The sequence below is a fragment of the Pantherophis guttatus genome, chromosome 13, assembly GCF_059756535.1.
Source record: "Pantherophis guttatus breed Tessera chromosome 13, ASM5975653v1, whole genome shotgun sequence".
Classification (NCBI taxonomy): Eukaryota; Metazoa; Chordata; class Lepidosauria; order Squamata; family Colubridae; genus Pantherophis; species Pantherophis guttatus.
Genome location: NC_142075.1, coordinates 26,007,622 through 26,022,269, shown reverse-complemented (window position 1 = coordinate 26,022,269; position 14,648 = coordinate 26,007,622). Strand labels below are relative to the sequence as shown.

The following is a 14,648-nucleotide window of genomic DNA, read 5'->3' as shown; positions in this document are numbered from 1 at the left end:
CTTTTATAAAAGATTTTTAAAATTTTAAATATCTTTTAGTATTTTATATATTCAATTTTAAATTGGTTTTAAAAGTTTGGGGTTTTAAATTTGTCGGGGCCAAAATTATTTAATTTGATTTTATTCTATTTTTAAATTTTGTATTGTATGTGTTTTTATTGTTTGGCTGTGCACCGCCCTGAGTCCTTCGGGAGTAGGGCGGTATAGAAATCTAATAAATAATAATAATAAAATAATAAAGTTGGCCATGCCCACCCAGTCACATGACCACCTAACCATCCCCACCCAGCCAGTCATTAGGCAGATCATATTAGTAGTCCGTGGGATTTCAAATTATGAATTTAGTGGCCCCTGAGTAGGGTACATGGGCTCAGTTGGGTTTTAAATCAGACCTGTCATTCAATGTCTCTCTGGCTGTTCAAGCCATACTGAACAAAAAGCAACAGTCGGCAGCAGCCTCATAGCCATTTGCAAATAATGATTAGAAAAGAAGCAGGTCTGTTTGATAATAATGTATTATTCTTTCACAGATTTATTTTAGGGATTCTTTAATTATGCAGTTTCTTCTTATTTGATAAATGAAAGGAAAAATGGAAAGAAAAATTGCACCATCCCACCAACCACTTAATCTTTTAAGGACAGTGAGAGTGAAAAAAGGAGGTAGAATCACAATTCATCTGTTGTAGTTACATCAATGTGATGTTGGGAGTCTATTTTTCAAAGTGTGTAAAAGAGTAGTAATGGAAGGGGGCTTATGTGCCAGAATCAAAAGGAAGACAATTCAACCAGCCAGAATCCTGGTGAGGAATAATACAGTCCTCTAATTGGCTAAGAAAGAAAAGGCTTTTGCAGAACCACAAGAAACAAGCAAACAGAAGAAGATGAGCAGATCCACACCTATTGCTGTGCTGTCTTATGCACCCAGCAGTACCAAAGCATCGTAGGCCGAGACTAGACTTACAGTTTCAGAGCCTGGAGTTTCTCTCTCCAGGATGCCATAAATTTCATCCACGTCCTTGCTGATGAACTGGCCATATTTCATGTATTACTTTGGAGAATTTCTGGAGAACCTGAAGACACTGATGGTTGAAGGAAATGGCTGTTATTTTTAAAAATGGGACAGGAGAATCTGGGAATTCAATTATCTAGACCTGGGAAGGTTCTGAAGTGGAAATAATCAGGAATCAAGCAAGTTTTGCTAAAGTAACTTTACCTCATTTGATCAGGTAGCTTTCTTAGTAGACATCTGCAAATCCTTTAAGAAAGCACCCCATGCCATCCTGGTTAGCCAGCTGATTGTAGTGGATACAATTCGGAGGGACGCTCTCTAACTGGCTCCAAAAATGTCTGATCAGATTAGAGGGGGGCGTTGAACCATAATGGCTCTGGGGGGAGGGGAAAGAAAGGAGAAACCTCCAGACCCTCATGGCTAAAGGTAGCTGAAGTGGAGGCTGTCTTTCCAAAAGCACAGCTGATCTTTTCAGCTCTCAGGAGGTCTAATACTGCTGTGAATAATGTCTCTTCTGCGGGCGGTTGCTAGGAAGCCTCCAGCCTTGAGGGTGCCATCCAGATGGTATCCCAGCCAAAGTGCACTAACATTTGTGCAGATGCTGCCTGGACATCTGCAATGCATCTTGTGCATGATGGCTTTAAGATTCTCCTAAAGGTCTGATATCTTAGCATTTGTTAAACAATGTGAAACAAGCAGGTCTGTCAAGAAGAAAGACGAGGCTGAACAGAAAGGCTAGGTTGAAAAAACAGGCCTTCCCAGGGAAAAGAAAGAATTACACCAAGATTCACAGCACATTTTTCTGCAAAGCAATTTCTGATGTTTTTAAATAAGAATATTTTAAAAAGAGAGAGAGAGATGATAGATATAGATAGGTATGATAGATAGATGATAGTTAATGGATGGACGGATATAAATACGTAAATGAATGAATGAATAAATAAGAAAAATAATTAATCAGGATTTGCTATGACATGAGCATTGTTGTCCTGCATTATGGACAACTTGGACATTAAATCCTAATTTGGAGGAGGGGGCTATATTTTGTCACTGCTTTGGCTATTTGTTCCCACCTATACAGATAGTAGGGACGCAGTGGCCCAGTGGCTAAGACACTGAGCTTGTCGATCGAAAGGTCGGCAGTTCAGCGGTTCGACTCCCTAGTGCTGCGTAACGGGGTGAGCTCTTGTTACTTGTCCCAGCTTCTGCCAATCTAGCAGTTCGAAAGCACGTAAAAAATGCAAGTAGAAAAATAGGGACCACCTTTGGTGGGAAGGTAACAGCATTCCATGCATTCTTTGGCGTTTAGTCATGCTGACCACATGACCACCGAGATGTCTTCGGACAGCGCTGGCTCTTTGGCTTTGAAATGGAGACGAGCACCACCTCCTAGTCGGGAACGACTAGCACATATGTGCGAGGGGAACCTTTACCTTTACCTTTATACAGATAGTCCTCTAATTACAACAATTGAGCCAAACATTTATGTTACTATATGAAATATTTGTTGAGTTTTGCTCCATTTTATTTTTCTTGCCTCAGTTGTTAAGTGAATCATTGCATTTGTTAAGTTACTAACATGGTTGTTAAGTAAATCTGGATGCCCCATTGACTTTGCTTGTCAAGTTGCAAAAGGTGACTGAACATTGAAAGCATCATAAATATGAACCAGTTGCCAAGCCTCTAAATTTTGATCAGATGATCATTGGGATGCTGCAACAGTTGTGTGAAAAACAGACATAATTGTAACTTCATCATCACTAAATGAATTGTTGTAAATTGAGGATTACATGTACAAAAGTGGATCCTTAACAGATGCCTCCTGATCCCTTTTTCCTCATTTTGTGTTTGGATTTTGAGTATAATAGGGAGCTGAAGCAGAATGGTTTGCTTTGCTTCGTGCTGATTGTCTGCTGCCGTCACCACCAAGAACAAAGACCAGCCCAAAGCAGGAACCTTGAAAGCTCGGCTTCTTTTTGCAGAATGCAACTAAGAGGCAAGAGAATCTGTCCTGGAATGCATCCGTGCAAAACCTCCTTTTAACCCAAGCTTAACCCCTCGGTTGAACCATTAGTCAAGGCTTGCTTCCCCCACTGCAATCCCTGGATGTTCTCTTGCCAATTGGCGACTCTGGTAGGAGAAAAACAAAGCCCAGGGGAACCCCCCTCCTTACTCTGCCCAGTACACCACCATCAAGGTTGGCACCATTTTCTGGCAGGAAAGAGATGGCCAGTTCAGGCAGTACATTCTACTCTGGAGTACATCTGATTTAAAAACATGTCATATTTGAGTGCAGTTTGACATCCCAGCTGCTCAGCCATGCCTGGGAAGAAGAGCTCACCAGACTTGACAGATAAAGTTGGAAAGGCAGGGCCCTGCTCTGTTTCAAAGGGAAACAAATCCTTGGCTTGCAGGATAGATAATGAAAATCTCATACAAAATTAAATTAATGCTATATAAAAAGCCTTCTCAGTCTTCCCAGGGTTTAGAGCAAACCTACAGACACATGGCCTTCCATTTAAGCATTTGCTAAAAATTGTTGCTGATGGGGATGAGGGCCAGCTGGGCTTCTTCCACTCTAGGTGCTATTATTAGGGAAGTGGTTGCCGCTTCAGGCTTGATAGGGCATCGGCAGTGAAAGAGGAGACTTCCCTTCTGCTGCCGTTTTAACAGACTAAAATGACTTCTCCATCTCCTGAAGGTGTCTTTCTCTTGGGCTGTTGATTACCCTGGAAAGGCAGTTGGGAGAACGAGCATCTGGGTGGTAGGGGAGAAACTCTGTTCCTGCTTGAAAGAAGTTATGAAGATGTGTGTTTCTGGCTAACTTTTGTTCTGCCATATAGGAAGTCAAGTTCATCCGATAAACAGGGCTCCACAGCTTTGCCAAGCAATATCCTTTGCTACCCGATGTAGCAGATATAGGTAAACAGTTTCAATCAGCCTATGAATAAAATTAGCTGTCCAAAGTATTATGCCAGAGAGAAGACTAAGGTGGCAGATCCAAGGGTAAATGGCTGCACCTTTCCTGCCTTGATTCTCCAAGCAAGTGCCACCACAAGCCACCTTGTGTGATTTCCCTGCACCTCCCCATCTTTAATAAGATGCCAGAAATTACATCCACCCACATTTGAGAAGAACAGGCAGTGCAATTGTGGCTTTATGCCAGCTGTGCCAAGGCAGCTGTCAGTTTGTCTCAGGCTGCTGCCAGCCTCTGTGCCGTTCGATCCACTCCTCCCTGGGCCTCTCCGGGTGGGCTATCCTAAACAAGCAGAGATGCTGAAGGAACTCTGGTGCTAGCCCTGCCTCTCTGGGAACCATACACCAATATTTTTCCAGAAGCAGGCAAGGAGTCTTAAGGAACGGTTAATCTCTTTTCATCCTTCTGAGGCACACAAGTGCATTTTAATGACCGCCACATAATGCATTTCCAAAAATGGACTGGAATCACCAAGAATGGGGAGTGTTACAACCTGGGGAGGGGGGAACGTTGTCTTTCCTCTACTGGAGGCAAGGCAGTGCCCGCTGCAGCCTTTGCCAGGCAGCATCTTGGAGACCAGGAACCTTTGAGGAGTTTGGGATCTATAAGGAACCCTGCTGGGTGGAGGGTTTGCAATCCATTTCTCAACTATTCCATCTGATTTGCCAGTTGGGTTAAAGCAGCAAGAATCACTAGGAAGGGTGGAGACACATCCTGGTCATACCTAACCTTTGTGCCTCCTTTTAGGTCATGGAAGCAATGCCAGACCCAAGTGTTCACAAATCTATAATAGACTAGTGAGGAGAAAGGGATCCAAATACCAATAGAAGGCTGTTCCAAATAATCTGTTGTAATTTGTCTAACTATTCTCTACTAGATGATACACTTCTACAAATGAAAAGGACCCTTGTTCCCAGGGCTTGAAGGCCTAAGTTCTGTGCAGCTTTGCAACATGCTTGAGTTCAGGCCTGCTGGAGCTCCAAAAGCCACAAGATCAGAGGCTCTGTGGTCATCCAGGGCATTCATTTCTGCCCCTTGAGAACCTCTTTTTCTCCACCCTCATCCCCCTGAACAGGTAACAGGACATGCCTGGAAACTCATGCTGAACAATTTCAGCCTGTAAGGCACCGTCTCCTAACCTGGGCAATTTTAAGATGCATGAATTTCAACTCCTGGAATTCCCAAACAACTCAGGAGTTTAAGTCCACAAATTGTTGTCCAGGTTGAGAAGAATTGTTTTTAGGAGTGAGGTTTCTAAATTGGACAGAAGGTTTCCACCAGTCACTTACCTAAATGTGTGCCTATTCCCTGGCTATCACCATCTCTGCTTCCTCCAACGAAGTCCCATTACAGTTTGGGATTGCCAGGGCTGCTGGGTGACTCACATTTGCTCAGTCATCACTTGGCAGGCAGGCCAACATGGAGTTATGACCAAGATCTGCCTTCCAGGTGGGGAAGGCACCTCCATGTAGAGCTTGTTTTGAATTCTAGCTGTTTGGTGCTTTTTTCCACATATGTCAGAAACCACAGCACCCCATCAGAATGCAATATTCAACAGTGCAGCTGGGAGCATAAAGTAACCATGACGTTTGAGCCTCTGCACTCCCATGCGCAGCTTCAACAAAAATCCATCTGCTTTCTTAAAAGCTGAGTAACAGTCCAGATGCCCAAGATGGTCCAGCCATGTCGCAGCACTCCATTTCCTGCTTCTTGAAGTAATAACTGTCCACTAGGCTAACTAATTCCTATGCAGACAGCAGCTGTAATAATCTAATTGGCCTTAGTTGAAAAATATTTGAACCAAATCATCATTTTTGGCCCCTATTTTATTTCTAATTTCTCTACTTGGTTTACAGATATTCCCCTTGAAGCTGCAGCTCATGAAATATAAACACTAGCCCCAGCCCCTCCCCCCAAATTAAATAGGCCAGAACCCAAAGAGCATAACTCTTCAAGAATCTTCCATGGGCACTGTGTCCTGTAGCACCTGGACCATCTTTTCCTCCATCAGCTTGGCTTTGCCTGAAAGAAATCACAGGTAAGCAAATGTTTAGGTGTCTCTGAAAACAATATAGTGGAATCCTCGCAGAATGCTGAGTTCAGATGCAGCTTCTGAACCAGTCAGCGAAGAGATCACAGCCAAATCCCCGAAAGCATCAGGCCATTAGGCCAGGACACAGTTTTGGGGGATTAGCCAAACAAGCCTCTCCAAGAATCTCCACTCTCCGGCCATCCTGGGTTCCGTTGCTCACCTGCGTGGGGGGCCTGGATGAGGTGGATGTTCTGTTTGACTTCTTTGATGTCCTGTGCTTTCTGTAACTCTTTCCCCTTCTTTAATCTTGAAGGCAAGAGAAAAGGAAAAGCTAACAAGTGTCACGGCAGAAGAATTTTACTTTAAGAACCCATGTAACCCACAGCTAGACCAATGGGAAGTTTTGATAAAACCCAGTAAAGCTCCTTTCAATATTTGGCACTTTAAGCGATTTAAGAATCTTTACAAAGTCAGTGACATAATTTTCATGCATTTTTTTGATTACATTTCTATATGCCAATAAAGCCGAATCTCAGTTGGTCCCAAAACGGCAGATTCCCCAAAATGAGATTTTTGTACAGGAAACATCCAAACCGCCCGGCTTATCCCCACAAGGTTCACCCGGCGGGCAGGGAAAGCTCGTACCTGTTCCAGATGAATTTGGCCTGGCGCCTCCGCTTGATCTCTTCCACTCTCTTCATCGCTTCCACTGCAAGGGAAAAACAGCCGCGCGTCAACAGGGAAGCCGCCCGGGAAGAAGGGCGTCTGGCGGACCCCCGCCTCCCCCTCCGCCCTACCGCTCTGGCTCCACAGCTCCCGCTGGTACTTCACGGGCTCGTGGCGCCGCTTCTCGAACTCGAAGGACCGGTCCTGCGCGGGGAGATGAGAGAAGAGGCGGGCAGGGTGAGAGGCGGCTCGCTCGCGCTAGGTCCGGGCCGCCCTCGCCCGCCTGCCCGCCGCCGCCCACTCACCACCGCCAGCTCCTTGCCCGCCGCCCGGCGGAAGGCCTTGGTCCAGCGCACTTTCCGCGGGTTGCGCTTCTTCTGGAAGCTCCGGTGGCACTTGGACCGGCAGAACCGGAACGCCTGCGAGGAAACAGCCGAGCTCAGGGGGGACGGACGGACGGACGGGGGGGAGGGGGGAGGGAGGGAGCGGGGCCTCGACTCACCTTGCAGTCGTTGCGGACGAAGAGCATCCCGTGGCCCGGATACACCGGCCCGGAGCAGAAGTAGCACTTCTCCACGCGCATGGCGGAGGCGGAGGCGGAGGCGAAGACGAAGGCGGAAGAGCGCCTCGGAGGCCTGGACAGAGCGGCGCTTCGACTCACTGCGCCCCTTGCCGGCCGGAGACCGCGGCAGCCCCATTGCGCGTGCGCTAGGCACCGGAAACCCCCCCCCGCCGCCGCAGCAGACGGAAACTCCGCCCCCTCCGCTTCCGTTCCATCCGCCGAGCGAGGCCCCTAGTGGGAGGAGCCACGCCGGGGGCGCCTTTCACCCGCCCTTCTCGTGCCGTCACGCGTTCGGGTTCGTGGTCCCGAGGCGCTAGTCCTCAAGGAGAAGCCCGTCCTCCCCTCCCCCCATCAAGCGGCGGCGGCGGCGGCGAAACGGCGGCCCAAGAAAACGCGGAATCTGGCCACGGACTGGTTTATTGCGCGCCTGCCGGACGCGGGTGGGCCGCGGCGGAGCCTTCAGCAGCCGCAGCCACCAGCGGGCTGCGGGGGCGTCTCGGCGGGGCCGTTGGGGATGCAGGCGTGGGGCCCGTCCACGCATCGCTCCATGCGCTTCATGAGCAGCCCCAGCAGCGACTCCACGGCCGGGCCCACGTTGGCGCCGTTGGCGGCGCTGGTCTCGAAGTAGGGAGCCCTGCAAGCACAGCGGGCAGCGTCAGGCCGGGCGGAGGCCGCCGCGGGCACCCCGGCCCTCCGCTCGGGAGCGGCGCTTCGTCCGCCCGCGGGGAACGAACCGCCTCTCCCTCCGCCGCCCCGCCCGGGGAGGAAGCCACTTGCCCGTATTTGCTTGCCAGCCGCTTGGCCTCGTCTTCCTTCACCACGCGCTGGCCCTCCAGGTCGCTCTTGTTTCCACACAGCACCACGTCGGGGCTCTCGCAGTAGGCGTGGGTCTGCAGCTGGCCTGCCAGAAACGGGAAGGGAGCTGGAGCCCCTGGCTTGGCTGCACCCACCGGCCCCTTGGGAGAGGCCCAGCCGGCTGACTGGAAGCTCCCTGGGGCCGAAGCCACAGGGCTCCAACTGGCATTCCGCAGCAGTCTGGCTCCTGCCGACAGTTTCCCTTTAGCCCAGGCCTGCCCCAGTCGCTGCAAGTGGGGTGAGACTTACTCATCCAGTTCCGGACATTGAGGAAACTTTGCTCGCTGGTTAGATCAAAGAGCAGGAGAAAGCCCATGGCATCTCTGAAGAAGGCGGTTGTCAAGCTACGAAACCTACCAAGAGGAAGGGCTAAGAGTTACCTTACTGCTCTCTCCTCTCAGGCTGACAGTGTTTTATACCAAGATGACACATCCATGTTTGTCCCCTGAGCCCAGAGTCTTCCTTAGACTTTCTAGTTAAGAGCAAAATATTGTTCTGAAGTTTTAAAAGGGATAGAATAAACTTCTTAATGACTAAGGGCCGTTTCTAAAGTCATTATGAAGAACACAGGGGCTCCTTAGAGTCTGTCAATGTTCTTCAGCCATAGAAAACACCCAGTGCATAGGTCAGGTGATACTGAGGGATTGCCAACCTCTGGTTGCACTGAGACATTAAGGCGACTGGTTCCATCAGGAGCCAAATTGGCCGGGTAGTGGAGGTGGGTGGTTCAGTCCATTTTTCTAACATGCTCACCTTTCCTGCCCTGCTGTGTCCCACAACTGAAGATGTATTCTCTGTCCTCGGCCGCTGACCCCGTCTGGTCTGTTGGGTCGGTACACCTGATTCCAAAAGGATTTGTTAATGTCTCCAGCCATCAGCTGGCAAACCAGGAATCTTTCTTCCTCCCCCCTCCCCCAATGCTTTGAGGAAACCAATAAATCCTTCACTTTCTTCATTCGTGGAGCTTCTAGAAAAGTAAGCAGATTGGTGTTTCACTAATGTTTGTATAGGTAAATCAATGGTGCTAAATCCATGGCCTCCTTCCCACGTGAGCCTGCAATAGTTTCCTGCAGTCCCATGTTTGCTGCCTATGCCCTCTCGTAGTTTTCCAGAATCTCAGTGTTTCTGCCTTCCAACCCATTATGCTGCCCCTGTAAAAAAAAAAGGGGGATGCTTTCAGGTTGGTTTCCCCTTTTCCTATTATGCTGGTGTTTAGCGCATGTCTATATAGTGCAGTGATGGCAAACCTTTTTGGCACTGAGTGCCCAAACCAGAGCACTGGAAACCTGAAGACCAGCTGGCTGGCACATGCATGCCTATTTTTTGGCTGTTTTTAGGCATTTTTGGGGGGTTTCAGGGCGTTTTTGGCCTGGAAAACAGCCTGGAAACAGCCAGAAAATGGCCCGGAAAATGGCCTGGTTTTTGGCCATTTGCAGGCTGTTTTCTGGCACTCCAGGGCCCGCAAAGACCAGCTGACCAGAATGCCGGAAACCAGAAGAGCAGCTGGTGACGGTGCATGTGCCACAGAAAGGGCATGCCGTAGGTTTGCCATCACGGATATAGTGCATCTACAATTTGCATTTAGCTTCAGCTGATGTTTGCCATTCGCCCTCCTCCCAGCAGTAACACCTATGTTCCTTGCATCCATGCATAGGCCCTGCCTCTGACATGTCTGAACTTGGGCAACTGTGAATCTGCAAAATTCCCTTCAGGGTGAACCAGGATTAAATATTTTTTTGCTTTTAATGTACAGGAACATCCCTGGACACAGCAGTCCCATATCCACAGGGAGGAAGCAGCAAATTTCAAACTTGCCTGCAGTAACCATATTGAAGCGCTGCAAACCTGGTGGCATTGTGTCTTTTGTTGGGCGCAAAAACACTGGATGCACAAGAAGCCAGGTTCTAAGCCTGGAGGAGGATCGATTGCAGGCAGCCCCACACAGGGAAAATTAATTCCCTCCAGAGCATGGCTGACAGCTTGGAGTGGAAGACAGCCGTTTCTCTGTTTGGGAAAATGCCAGGGAAGGGCCCAGGGTTCGCAATGTTAGAGGCAGGATTGTGTTCTACACTGGAAAGGGGTGGTAGGTGCCAGTGGATTGAACCAGCACTCTGGAAAGCTTTGCTCTCCTTGGGCTGATTTGAAAGTAAGGCTGCTTTACAGAAATCTTACGGGAGGAAAGAAAGTTTCTATCAACCACTGACAAAAGTCTCAAGTTCATCAGCCTGAAGAAGGCCAGATGTGGACAACCAGGAGCATATTGTTACTAGGCAAAATTGTCACTAGAGGCATAGTCAGCCTGCCACAGCAGTTCAAAATGGCAACCCAGAACTTTGCGCAGGAGAGCAAAGAACCAGGTGCTGGGATTTTGCAGTTGGCGCCCTGCTTGGACAAGCAGAAAGAGGCAGCATTTGGCTACCAGCTGTCTTCTGCTGGATGCCACAAGATTGGATGGCATCGCCCCGCACAGTTTCCACTCTTGGAAGTGTGGGTGGCTGGAAGGCAGTTGAGAAGGGGTGGATGCTGGCTCTTTCGGTGCTCGGAGGCTTGTGTAATGACAGCCAGTATGTGAGAACAAGGTGTGAGAATCAGCACTTTCTCTGCATCCTTCCCTTGCAGCCAGATCTGGTCCTAAGTGGTGCTTTTTGTCACTGTTTTGTGCCCATGCTGTAACGGTCGATGGCTGTGAAAGCCAAGCTGGTGGCTGAGAAAGTAGCAGGCGTTCAGGTCAAAGGTGCTGAAGATGGACCAAGAGGACAGAAGGCGCAGGGGGTGGGGAAGGGAATCTTGAAGGAAAAGCATCTTTGCCTCTCCCCTTCTTCCTTCACCTGCTCCAACATCAGGTGTGATTTCCTGAATGAGTTTCTGCACAGCTCATCTACAGTTCAGTTTCTTCCAAAAAGGAGGAATGTCGTTGGAAGGAAGAAAGCAGACCATGCCGGGACTTACCAGCCTTTTTTCCCGAAAATCAATGCCTACGGTTGTGATGAATTTGGAATTGAATTTCCCATCTGTGTACTGGTAAAGGAAACTGGTCTTTCCAACTCCAGAATCACCAAGGGCTAGGAACTTGATAAGGTAATCGTAGTCTCTGTCAGACATAGCGAGTGATCTTCAGTAACAGCCTGAAGGGGAGGGTGGGAAGAAAGGAATAAAAGTTTTGAATCCAGAGTCTCAGAGGAGCCTACCAAGTGTGTGGGGCTGAATAAGAGGCTCAAAAGGACACGGTACCTGGAATGCTGCTCCACATCTTGTCCACAGGTAGCACAACTATGTTGGCAGGTGACTGGTGCACTATAGGTATCAAAAGATCAAAAGCCTCTTTGGAACTTTGCCATTTGGGCTATGGATGATGTGGTATGGAACTGCATGGAGGTGATGGCAACAGAAAGGGCTGAGAAGCCGCCTAAATGGAACTGGAAGGTCAAAATTTCTCGGGCCCAGCACTCATTCCAGGAGATTCTGCTGCAGGTGGTATTCAGCCCTCCCTGGTAATCTTTTAAAAGACAGGCTTTCCACACAGATAATACTAGAGAGATGCTCGCCTTTGGAGTTCCTCTCAGTGGAAAAGGGGAGCCATGTACTTTCAGCAGACTCCCACTGCCGCCTCCTCAGATGTTAGCCCCAGATGCCCGTCAGTTGCCTTCAGGCTGCCTATAAGAGTCTAAACACTTTCACATTTGTCCCTAAACACGAACACACTCTAACAATCTTTCTTCCTTCTCCATGACAAGAACAGTGACATATCATTTGGATTTGGTCAGGATACCTAAGGGACATTTTCCCTTGGCCTGCTGCCTCCTGGAGCCCCATGGCTGCCTGCAGTTAGATTTTGCCTACCAATCTGCTTCTATGTTTTCATTACTGAGAAAAAAATTGTTTTATCCCTTCCACACAGGTGGTCTAATAATTTAGAGTGCAAGCTCGGTTTCAGATCAGTCTTGGGCGTTTGACAATTGGGAAGTGAAAGTGAAATAGCGAAGCAGAGGAAAACAGGTGCTCCCAAGGAAGAGAGCTGGGCTTCTCATCATGCTGAACTTATGAAATTGGCCAAGAGGTGAGGCACTTCCTCTGCAAATATTGAATCTGCAGCCTCCTCCCTTTGTCTGTTTGGATTTTGGATTGCCACTGAGTTGCCAGGAGGAAGTCGGGGAGCTTTTTGGCTAATGCCAAGGGGATCTTTCCCAGAATGCCTGGCAAAGAGGCTGCCTGCACATCCAGGATACAGATGGGGCAAGAGTGTTAGTAGCACACCACTCATGATGGAGACTCCCCCTTCAGGAGTCTAGATTGCAAGAAATCCCTCCCCCTCCAATAGACCTTGCAGGGGATCCTTAGCCTAGACAACCTCAGATACTCTGCACTGCCATGCAGCACCAGACCTCTAGCTTGACATGTGGTGGGAGGGAGGGATCAGTCTTCTACTATGCCAATTGGAAGGCAGTGCCAGAAGGCTAATCTTTGAATTTGTACCCTGCATGGCTGCCCCACGAGCCATTGCAAACAACCTCCCCCAGATCTCTGTGAGCAGACAGATGTGGGTTTTCTTAGGAACATCAAGCTTTCTTTTTGTCCAGGACATCCTGGCACAGCTGCTCTCGGCTTGTCTTCTCCCGGTCCACGCGGCGTCACAGAAACCAACAGGCGGGCAGTGCTGCAGTGGCCTGTGGACCATATTTGCCTGGGCTGATCTCTGCCTCCCCACCTCCTTTTTGCATTATCCTCCTACATTCCCTGATGGTTTCAGCTGCATCACCTTGCCCACAGCCTGTCCATTTCCACAAAAGGAGCCTCCATGCAGAATGCTGGAAAAGGGGGAAAGAGGCTACATGGAAGCCAATGGGCATTGCCTGCTTCCGCTGCTTAGCACCTGCCTCAGTCTTCCCTGGTCATTCCACTTCCCTGGAGCAACCCCAGGCCCAGGACGCTGCTTTTGCCACACAAACCACCCCCACTCCTGAGCTGCTACTTTGCAACAAGCAGCCAGGCTGAAACTCTCCTGGTGAAGGGAGTCTTCCCCTTAAGTGGGTCTTGCCCTCCTGTCCCTCTACACCCTGCAACAAAGAGGCTGGCTGCTCACCGTTCTGCTGCTGCTGCCGTCACCAGAGCCAGAGGTGCCTTGGGTTGGCCTCCCAAGCCCCACCTGCTTCTCACCCAGCCAGGAACAGCAGCCGCAGCAGCTTACATGTCACCTGGAGACTGTGATGGGTGGAAGGTGTGCTTCCTGAGGCCAGTCAAGGGCACCAGAGCCGGGAAAGGGGCTGTGCCATCACCCGTCCTCGTTTGCAGGAGCTGAGGCTGCCTTCAATGCCTTATGGGCTTCCTTCTGCCAAACGAGTGGGTTCAGCTGGACAATTCACAAGGCAGCCTTGTGCCCAGGCATCCCAGTCCCTGCAGAGGGAGCTGCCTCCACCAAGGCCTGGCAAACAGGTAGGCTTGGCAGAAGAAGAGCTAGCCTAGGAAGTCTCTGACCGAAGGATCCAGATTTGGGCATGGCACGGAAGGGGGGCAGATGCAAGAGAAGGGTGTCTTCTGCATAAACCCAAAGGTGCCAAGGAGGGGTGTCTTGAGGAATGTGAACAGATACCCCTGCTGTTGTGGGAGGAGATGGCTTCACAGTTTAGCAGGGTACTCCCCACTTACCTTTTAGCAAGACCACTCCCATATGCTGGAGGGGTGTGTGCGCGCATGTGCAAATGTGGGTATTTACTCTGAAGGCTTCAGCAGCTCAAATTTCATCAAGACAGAATACTAAAATACTAGATCCGTTCTGCCTCTCATCTTTTGCCACACACAGCCTCTGTATAATGGTGGCCCTCCCTCAGTCGCAGATCTTCTACAGCTGCCTTCCCACAGGCCACAAAGCCAGCCCAGGATGCCTCTCCCATTTCCCCAGAGGTACAATAAACCAGCCCTGCAGGATTTCCTCTGCGGAGGAGGAGGAGAACCGGACAAGAGAGCTGGGAAGGCCGTTTGGCTGAAGACCAAGAGGGGAGGGGGAACACTGGCAGACCTTGCAAGCTCTGTCTTCAGCTAAAGGGCTTCTGTAGCCTGACAACTACAGAGGTAAAATGCACTGATCCCAGAGGCTCTCATGCCATTACACTACAGTGCAGGAGGGATCTGGAGCTGCAAAAAATGAAAGGAAAAGCATCCTGGTATGGCTGGCTTTGGTAGGAAATGGCGTCATCAAGGGCTTATCAGTCTGTTGCTAAAACAAATAGCCATTTCTCATGTTAAATCAATTTGATTGCACATCTGAGGTGTTTTCTTTCATACCTCATCAGAGCAGAACATATGCAAAAGCCTCTCGAAGTGCAGAGTTCACATCCTTTTCAAAAGAATCCCGAGACTCAAAGGCTCATGTCTGGACCCAAGCTGAGGGCACCAGAAGAAACCTGCCTGCAATTTCTGCCTGGCAGTGAGACCCCACCCACCCCACCCCACCCCGTTAGTTTGCAAAGCAGGGAGGGGGTCTGCTCCCTTTGATTGAGGACATAAACAAGCAGAAACAATGGAAAAGATAGGTCCCAAGGGCCTATTAATT

At 49.4% G+C, this 14,648-nt stretch overlaps 2 protein-coding genes across 7 annotated transcripts; both read right to left on the bottom strand.

Annotated features, from left to right (window-relative positions):
• Positions 1–5,794: 5,794 nt before the first annotated feature.
• Positions 5,795–7,598, bottom strand: RSL24D1 (ribosomal L24 domain containing 1). Its single transcript, XM_034409254.3, has 6 exons — positions 7,187–7,598; positions 6,990–7,103; positions 6,816–6,888; positions 6,664–6,727; positions 6,239–6,324; positions 5,795–6,008 (listed from the first exon to the last, which is right to left on the bottom strand). The coding sequence occupies exons 1-6, from the start codon at positions 7,265–7,267 to the stop codon at positions 5,938–5,940; spliced, it is 489 nt and encodes a 162-aa protein (XP_034265145.1). The 5' UTR covers positions 7,268–7,598; the 3' UTR covers positions 5,795–5,937.
• A 49-nt stretch (positions 7,599–7,647) lies between these two features.
• Positions 7,648–13,876, bottom strand: RAB27A (RAB27A, member RAS oncogene family). 6 transcript variants are annotated; one of them, XM_034409252.3, is made up of 6 exons: positions 13,182–13,321; positions 11,051–11,226; positions 8,855–8,940; positions 8,351–8,454; positions 8,024–8,147; positions 7,648–7,880 (listed from the first exon to the last, which is right to left on the bottom strand). In XM_034409252.3, exons 2-6 carry the CDS (start codon positions 11,201–11,203, stop codon positions 7,706–7,708), a joined length of 642 nt encoding a protein of 213 aa, XP_034265143.2. In that variant the 5' UTR covers positions 11,204–11,226; positions 13,182–13,321; the 3' UTR covers positions 7,648–7,705. The 6 variants fall into 6 exon arrangements, with proteins under 6 accessions (XP_034265143.2, XP_087734192.1, XP_087734190.1 ...); XM_087878066.1 differs by adding an exon at positions 11,333–11,395 and having other exon boundaries at positions 7,648–8,147; positions 13,182–13,316; XM_087878064.1 differs by lacking the exon at positions 13,182–13,321 and adding an exon at positions 13,745–13,876 and having other exon boundaries at positions 7,648–8,147.
• Between the last annotated feature and the right edge of the window lie 772 nt (positions 13,877–14,648).